The 9,302-nt window shown below is 52.1% G+C and overlaps 1 protein-coding gene across 1 annotated transcript; it reads left to right on the forward strand.

Moving 5' to 3' along the window:
- The first annotated feature begins 1,652 nt into the window (after window positions 1–1,652).
- Window positions 1,653–6,841, forward strand: LOC108160164 (toll-like receptor 7). Its single transcript, XM_017293984.2, has one exon. The coding sequence runs from the start codon at window positions 2,115–2,117 to the stop codon at window positions 6,228–6,230; it is 4,116 nt and encodes a 1,371-aa protein (XP_017149473.2). The 5' UTR covers window positions 1,653–2,114; the 3' UTR covers window positions 6,231–6,841.
- The last annotated feature ends 2,461 nt before the right edge of the window (window positions 6,842–9,302 follow it).

A 9,302-nucleotide genomic window follows, 5' to 3' on the forward strand; every position in this document is an offset into this window, starting at 1 on the left:
GAATACAACGTCTCTAACTAACAAGTTTTGTGCCGTCCGTCTCTCCCTCGCACACACACAGATGCTCTTCCCGATCAGCCTCCAGCTTGAAAAAAGCTAAGCAATTGGCCAAATTGCCACAAGCAAACGGCAAAAAGAGCCAGCCGCAGATGTGGGAGAATTCAAAACATGGCAAAATCAAACGGACTCCCACTAAGAAGCCACAAGAAATGTTTGACAGCAGAAACACACAACAAATATTGCTAAAATATATTTAACATGCGACAATAGATTCAACATTTTATGGCAAACAAAACACTCTCCGGGCCTCTTGCCCCCAGAGAGGCCGGCTGCTGATGCTCCACTCAGGCTACTGGCCACGGATGTGCTACCACCAATAACAGCAATTGCCGCTGCAACGACAACAGCACGGCCAAGCGGCATGCAACATGCTAAACTGAAGCTCTATACACTCCTCCTTGAAGGGGCCTGCCTTCACGTCGTGTGTAGCATGCAACACGAGGCACTAAACGAACTGAGTCAGAGAACTGGGCTACCATGGGAGCAGAGGGAGGGTGGAGTGGAAGTGGGATGCGAATGGGGATTGGGGGCGAAATGTTGCCAGCCAACAGCAGCCTGTTGCAGGTTTGATTTAACCCGAATGGGGTTCTATGGGATAGACAGTGAAGCCACGGGCTGTATGGAGGAACTTGTTGATGGAACTTAAGACTACTTTTTTCATTCGAATTTGGAGATCTGATGCTACAAGCTTCAAATTATATCCAAAGATCTATGGAGATGTTAGGTTATTTTAAGATCTTTGAGATTCTCTTAAAAACAAATCTGGTATGTCATAGTCGAGCGACTAGGCATATGTGCCCCAATTTGTATGGGATGATTCAAATTCAAGTGCACTCCCTGATAAAAATCCCCGCTTATAGCACACTGAAATGATAATCGCTGGCTGGAAAGCGGCCTCACTGATAACCTATTCTGAGCTCCTCCAGTATTTAATCCACCTTCCAATGCTAATTGTAGACTGCTCTCCCACTCTTCTTCTTCCTTCCACTTCCAGAGAGAGAGGCAGAGATCTGCGAGAGAGCAGATTCTTCAGCATTCCACGCTCACACAACATGTACTTAAGCCACTACTACTACTACGGCCAGTGCGGCCATTGTAGGGTTAACTGCTGGCCTGCCGCCATGTGTGTGTGTGTGTGTGTGTGTGTGCATGCAGCATTTCCCCTACTTTTGAAGACAGCGAGAGAGAGCAGCAGCGTGAGAGAGCATGCATGTTCGAGCATATGCAGGCAGGAAATGCAATTGTTGTTGTTGTTAACGCTGCTCTGCTCTCAGCTCTCTGTTTTGCCAGTGCCTCTGCTGCTGCCTCTGCTATGGGAGCGCAATGTGTGAGAGCGAAGCAGCGCATATGCATGCTGCTCTGCCTGCCCGCTGCCTGCCTGCCAGCCTGTATGTGTGTGAGTGCATGTGCATTGAAAAAGAGTGCGCGCGGCAGAACACGAACGTGCAGGCACACATACAGATTTTGTCTGTGTGCCGTCTGCAGTTTGGCTCTTTCGTGTCGGTGTGCTGCTGCAGCGCGGCGCCGCGTCGTCGGCGCTGCTGCCTCGTCGTTTCCACATTTTCAACGAGCCAACGGAGTCGCAGCGGCCAACTCCAGCAATCACTTTGCCTTGAAACGCGGCGGACGAAACATGTTCTTCAGCATTCCATGCTCACACAACATGTACTTAAGCCACTGAGGAAACGACCTCCGACGCGACCCGACAAGAAATATTCAAACCAAAACGAAATATATTACGTACAAAAAATACTAACATAAAAAAACCAAAAACCAACAACAAGAAGTGGAAATTGTTTTCACAGAAAAGAAAAATATAGTGCAAATCGCTAAGTGTCACGCCACAAGCCGAAACCACACATACACGCACACAAGGATTACGGGTACACGCGGGTTGGAAAAAGCGATAAAAAAAATGAAAACCAGAAAGTGACAGAGTGTTGAAAAAACAACCAAAACCCAAGCCAAGAGCAACCGAAACCGTTAAGAGCCCTTTCCCACAGAGGCTCTCCAACAATCCAAACCAACGACAAGAACCAAGCGAAGCATCCAACATGTTGGCCTTCTGCCTGTTGCTTCTCCTGACCGCCGCGGCCGTTCCCATGCGCAGCACGCATGCGCAGCAGTGCGCCTGGGAGTTCGTCCGCACCACCATGGACATCAAGTGCAACGTGCGGGCGCTGGACGCCGCCGCCCCGCTCGACCTCCAGGTGGCCGAGACGGCCAACCGCCTGGAGCTGCAGTGTAGCCAGGATCTGTTGCACGCCAGCGAGCTCTCCGCGGGCCTCTTCGGCCGCCTGCAAAAGCTGGAAGAGCTGCAGGTGGACGCCTGCAAGCTGCAGCGGATCCCTGCCAACGCCTTCGAGGGCCTCCTCTCCCTCAAGCGCATCAGCCTGCAGACGCACAACGCCATATGGGGCCCCGGCAAGACGCTGGATCTGCACGCCCAGTCATTCCACGGCCTGCGCGATCTGAGCGAACTCCATCTGGCCGACAACAATGTGCGCCAGCTGCCCGAGGGCCTCTGGTGCTCCATGCCCAGCCTCCAGCTGCTCAATCTCACCCAGAACCGCATCCGGTCCGCCGAGTATCTCGGTTTCTCCGAGAAGCTGTGCGTGGGCTCGGCCCTGAGCAACGCCAACGGCGCCGTCAGCGGCGGTTCCGAGCTCCAGGTGCTGGACGTCTCCTACAACGAGCTGCGCTCCCTGCCCGACGCCTGGGGCGCCTCCCGGCTGCGCCGTCTCCAGATGCTCAGCCTGCAGCACAACAACATCAGCTCTCTGGCCCCCAACTCCCTGGCGGGTCTCAGCTCCCTGCGCGTGCTCAATATCTCGTACAACCACTTGGAGTCGCTGCCCGCCGACGCCTTTGCGGGCAACAAGGAGCTGCGCGAGCTGCACCTCCAGGGCAACGATCTGTACGATCTGCCCAAGGGACTGCTGCACCGCCTCGAACAGCTGTTGGTCCTCGATCTGAGCGGCAACCAGCTGACCAGCCACCATGTAGACAACAACACCTTCGCAGGCCTGATCCGCCTGATCGTGCTGAACCTCTCGAACAACGCCCTCACCCGAATCGGGGCCAAGACTTTCAAGGAGCTATACTTCCTGCAGATCTTGGACATGCGCAACAACTCTATTGGCCATGTCGAGGAGGGCGCCTTCCTGCCGCTCTACAACCTGCACACCTTGAACCTGGCCGAGAACCGGCTCCACACGCTCGACAACAAGATCTTCAACGGCCTGTACGTGCTCACAAAACTGACGCTGAACAACAACCTCATCAGCATCGTGGAAACGCAGGCCTTCCGCAACTGCTCCGACCTGAAGGAACTGGACCTCAGCTCCAACCAGCTGATTGAGGTGCCCGAGGCCGTTCAGGACCTGAGCATGCTGAAGACGCTCGATCTGGGTGAGAACCAGATCTCGGACTTCAAGAGCAACACGTTCCGCAACCTCAACCAGTTGACGGGACTTCGGCTGATCGACAATCGCATCGGAAATATCACCGTGGGCATGTTCCAGGATCTGCCCCGCCTGAGCGTCCTCAATCTGGCCAAGAACCGCATCCAGAACATTGAGCGAGGTGCCTTCGATAAAAACACGGAGATCGAGGCCATTCGCCTGGACAAGAACTTCCTCACGGACATCAATGGGATCTTCGCCACACTGGCCTCCCTTCTGTGGCTGAATCTCTCGGAGAACCACTTGGTGTGGTTCGACTACTCCTTCATACCGTCGAACCTCAAGTGGCTGGACATCCACGGCAACTACATTGAGGCCCTGGGCAACTACTACAAGCTGCAGGAGGAGATCCGCGTGACAACGCTGGACGCCTCGCACAACCGGATCACGGAGATCGGCGCCATGTCCGTGCCCAACTCCATCGAGCTGCTGTTCATCAACAACAACATCATCGGCCAGATCCAGGCCAACACCTTCGTGGACAAGACCCGTCTGGCCCGCGTCGATCTCTACGCCAACGTGCTGTCCAAGATCTCGCTCAATGCGCTCCGCGCGGCCCCCGTTTCGGCCGAGAAGCCGGTGCCCGAGTTCTACCTGGGCGGCAATCCCTTCGAGTGCGACTGCTCGATGGAGTGGCTGCAGCGGATCAACAACCTGACCACCCGGCAGCACCCCCGCGTGGTGGATCTGGCCAACATCGAGTGCCTGATGCCCCACAGCCGCAACGCCCCGCTGCGCCCCCTCTCCAGCCTGGCGTCCACGGACTTTGTCTGCAAGTACGACAGCCACTGCCCGCCCACGTGCCACTGCTGCGAGTACGAGCATTGCGAGTGCGATGTGATCTGCCCCAACAACTGCAGCTGCTTCCACGATGCCACCTGGTCGACGAACATCGTCGACTGCGGCAAGCAGGATCTCGTCAGCCTGCCCGCCCGCATCCCCCAGGACGTGAGCGACCTCTATCTGGACGGCAACAACATTCCCGTGCTGAAGGCGGGTCAGCTGGCGGGCAAGCGAAACCTGCGCGCCCTCTACCTCAACTCCTCCAACCTGATGACCCTGCAGAATGGCAGCCTCTCGCAGCTCTCGAATCTCCGCGTGCTTCACCTGGAGAACAACAAGCAGACGGCCCTCGAGGGCACCGAGTTCCAGCCGCTCAACCTCCTCCGGGAGCTGTATCTGCACAACAACATTCTGACTCACATCTCTAACGGCAGCTTCGAGCCGCTCGTCTCCCTCAAGGTGCTGCGACTGGACAACAACCGCCTGAGCTCGCTGCCCAATCTCCAGTACCGCAACAGCCTGCAGGGCCTGACGCTGGGCAGGAACGCGTGGTCGTGCCGCTGCCAGCAGCTGCGGGAATTGGCCCAGTTCGTGTCGGACAACGCCATGGTGGTGCGAGACTCGGCGGACATCTACTGCATCGATGCTGGCATCAAGCGGGAGCTGGAGCTGCTCGGCAATGTGGCCGGGGGACTGGACTGCTCCGAGCTTCTCGATGCCAGCGCCAGCAATATCTCCTCGTCGCAGGACATTGCCGGGGGCTACCGCCTGCCTCTGCTGGCCGCCGTCCTGGTGCTCATCTTCCTGGTAGTGGTCCTCATCATCGTCTTCGTCTTTCGCGAGAGCGTGCGCATGTGGCTGTTCGCCCATTACGGCGTTCGTGTCTGCGAGCCGCGATTCGAGGACGCCGGCAAGCTGTACGACGCCATCATCCTGCACTCGGAGAAGGACTATGAGTTCGTGTGCCGCAACATCGCCGCCGAGCTGGAGCACGGCCGCCCCCCCTTCCGGCTATGCATCCAGCAGCGCGACCTGCCGCCGCAGGCCTCCCACCTGCAGCTGGTGGAGGGCGCTCGCGCCTCTCGCAATATCATCCTGGTGCTCACCCGCAACCTGCTGGCCACCGAATGGAATCGCGTCGAGTTCCGGAACGCCTTCCACGAGGCCCTGCGCGGACTGGCCCAGAAGCTGGTCATCATCGAGGAGACCAGCGTCTCCTCAGAGGCCGAGGATGTGGCCGAGCTCTCGCCCTACCTGAAGTCCGTGCCATCGAACCGCCTGCTCACCTGCGACCGCTACTTTTGGGAGAAGCTCCGCTACGCCATCCCCATCGAGCTGTGCCCGCGCGGAAACAACTACACCCTGGACCACCATGAGCGCTTCAAGCAGCCCGTCTCCCCGGGCATGATCTTCCGCCAGGCCCCGCCACCGCCGGCCTACTACTGCACCGAGGACATGGAGGCCAACTACAGCTCCGCCACCACAGCCACCCCCTCGCCAAGGCCCACCCGCCCGGGGGGGGCAGCTCGCATCGTGGACTCCATGCCCATGCCCATGCGCCCGCCCTCGGAGCACATCTACCACAGCATCGAGTCGGAGTACAGCGCCTACGACCAGCACGAGGTCCTCCAGCTGGCACGGCACCACCAACAGCAGCAGCAGCAGCGCCTGCTGCAGCCCCAGTTCCGGGCGGTGGGCGCGGCCATGCCCGTGCCCCAGCAGGCAACGGCGCCCGTGCATCTGCGCAGTGGCAGCGGCTTGAGTCAGGCCAGCACCAGTACGCAGTCGACGGCGCAGGCTTCCACATCCGCTGCGGCAGCACAACAGCAGCAGCAGCAACAACAGCAGCAGCAGCAGCAACAGCAACAGACAGCTGCCAACGGCGAGACGGCCAATAAGAATGGACAGGCTTTCCTGGTGTAAGCTCTGACCCTGCCCCATGGCACTGCCATCACCACTGCCACTGCAACTGCTCCTGCTGCCATCTCTTTCTCCCTCGCACTGCTCTCGGGCGGTTCCTGCGCAGGGGCGGCCATCTTGAAGCTGTTCGCTCGCTTGCGCAACCGGCGGAAGTAGAACACAAACACACACGTACACACACAAACACACACACTAGTAGAAAACAAAAAGACTTTTTCGTACTCATTTTGCTTCAACATTTTATTTGCATTTCGCCTTTTGTGTTCGGTCATGTGTTGTCGTTGTCGTTGTCGTTGTCGTTAAGGTAGTTGTGGCTGTCGTTTTGTAGTTGTTTAGCACAGCACCACAAAAACGCTCACACAGCCACACAGACAGACAAACAGAGACAGAGACAGAGAGAGAGAGAGAGAGCGAGCGAGAGGGACACGTATATAAATACCCATAAAAATTACATAATTAGCATATATCTATATACAAAAACAAAAAACAATTACTAGAAATGTTGTTAAAACACTTTCAAATTCAATGTGATATATTAATTAACTATAGTTAAAGCGGGGAGCCCGAGAGCGGGAGAACTGCCCCACCCTATCCCCAAAAACGAAACACAAAAACACTGTAATTCGTAGACGTATTTAGTAGTTCTAGCCAGGCATAAAAGAACCTAAAAACAAATACTAAAACCATAAACTACAACTAAACAAATACATTCGTTCGCATCAATTGGAGCACTCATCCTAAGCTACACGAAACAATAACTATTTGAAATATTTAATTATATTTAATCTGAATGTAATGTGTATATAGAAGAATCGCAAAAAATCAACAAAAAACCAACAATTTAGACCACTTAATGTATTTATTAATGTATGAAATGACGTATACTGTATAGAGAGAGAGCGAGAGAGGACGGAACTAAATTAATTTAATTCAATTTACTTAATGGCCAATGTATTATTAAATTAATTATTACAATTACATAGAACAGAAAAACAAAACAGAACAAGAAATATATCTGAGAAAATAAACGCAAAAACATTACAAAATATTGTGAAAACATAAAAGCAAAACGAATCTCTTTTTATTCAACAAAAATGTTAGGGGTGGAAAGGCTTAAATCATCGAAATGTATTTCAGGTAATACGGAATTGCCAGAAATATTGGAAGATGCACGACTTGTTTCGGGTTAGAGTGTGCTCAGGATAGATGGCAATGGTTGCATCCCGGGCTCGGCTCCCTTGGAGAACCCCAGGCACGAATCCCCAGTGGAATGTCCACTCCCAAACGCTCCTTGACTCCCTCAGATTGCTCCATTTCTTATTTGATTTATTTTTTTGGATAATCAGAATCAAAGACTATAAAATTTCTAGACAGAAATCGCCGATCCTTGCATTAATCATTCGTTGGGCTATGGCAGACATCCGATTCTGCAAAACTGAACGAGTTGAGACGGCTTACTCATGAGGAATAGCTGAACAGCAGCGGAAAGACCACAGCAGAATATCCCATGTGGAAGTAAATCGCAGCCCCATGGGCGTGTCACTTTATAGGGCCGAAAATGGATCAAACAACAAAACCAGGCTTCAACATTTGACTGATGCAGCTGACAGCCTTCCTCATGGACCGCCGACACCACAAATGCCATTATTTCATATTTAATTTTTAATGCGGTTTATTCGGGGCAAACGTTAAATGTTACAATGGCAAAATTTTAACTAAAACCCATACGAAACTAACTAAATAAAAGCTATGCACAAAGTTAATTGTTTGTAAATAAATATTTTATATATAAATAGTGCATGCTATACATATATTGTGTGTCGTAGGTGCTGGGGGAAAAGCACTCAAACAAACACTTTGCATATGCCGCAATCACTCACCGAAGCACTCGCATGGCGATTCGCTTATGTAAATGATTATTTGTCGAAATTATAAAACGAAAATTGCGTTTGTAATTGCATAAATTTCGCTCCGACAGACCGCAAAATTCCCAAAAACTTTACCAACTCGATCGAGCTAATAATTTCCGCTGCAACAAAAGGTCAAATGTATTTATTTTCGACGCTTGGGGAAACTGGCTGGTAAATGAATTAATGCTCAACTATCCTCTCCTCTAATTAGCTGTAGTAGAGTGAGGATTTAAATTGAAACGGGAGCAGGCTTTAAGGGCCGGAATCAAAGGCAGACCAGACTGCAGACCTCGCCCAAGTCTGCTGGCGTTCTCTTATTTATGGCCCAGCATATTGGCATGTGTCTGTTGGAGGGGGATAAATTGATTTGTTTTATAATTAAAACATGAAAAATGCATACATATGTAGGGCAAATCACTTTCTGCCCATAAAAGGCATTCAGTATAGAGCCAGCGTGGAGCCCGATATGGCTGTGGTTATGGATATCAATATGTCGGAGCTGTCATTGAGGAATTTGCAATTAATACTGCCCGGCAGCAGCACCTCGATAAAGCGCTCCACATTCACCCACTGTTTTATTCATATAGAAGTTTGCTTTCGGATAACACCGATGTAATGAGACCCTTAGGGGGCCAGGCGCACACATGTGTTTGGGTTATAACCATATATCCACAAAGTCAATAACGTTTTACAGAATATGCCCCTCTGGGCATAAAACTAAACTTTGACTTGCCAAACTTCAATAAAAACGGACAGAAAACAGTGGGAGCGGGGGGTGGGAGGAGTGAGATCCTGTGGCGAGTCGACAGCGCAAACACAAATATTAATGCTTTATTAAAAACAAAAATTAATACACTAAAACAACAACGATTATTCGTGGTATACATGGAATATCGTTGTAGCAACACAAACAAAAACGAGGGGGAACGTTGTGAGTTGCTGCGGACACCGCAACTCTACAGTTATACCCGATACTAAGTCAGTATGGCTCTCCTCCGGCAGACGCTGCTAATATTAAACGACACGACAAAGAGTGCGTGCGAGAGAGACAGAAAATCAGTCTGAGCGTGACGCTGCGTGACGCTGCGTAGCCAGTGCAAATTGATTTGTTCCTTTTGGCTATAAAAATTACCTGATCTGGTCCAGATTCAGCAATCTGATAGAT

The sequence above is a fragment of the Drosophila miranda genome, assembly GCF_003369915.1.
Source record: "Drosophila miranda strain MSH22 chromosome Y unlocalized genomic scaffold, D.miranda_PacBio2.1 Contig_Y2_pilon, whole genome shotgun sequence".
Taxonomy (NCBI): Eukaryota; Metazoa; Arthropoda; class Insecta; order Diptera; family Drosophilidae; genus Drosophila; species Drosophila miranda.

Bases quoted from the DNA above. Each gene is read 5' to 3' on its own strand.
- LOC108160164 (XM_017293984.2), top strand. From the start codon at position 2,115: ATGTTGGCCTTCTGCCTGTTGCTTCTCCTGACCGCCGCGGCCGTTCCC.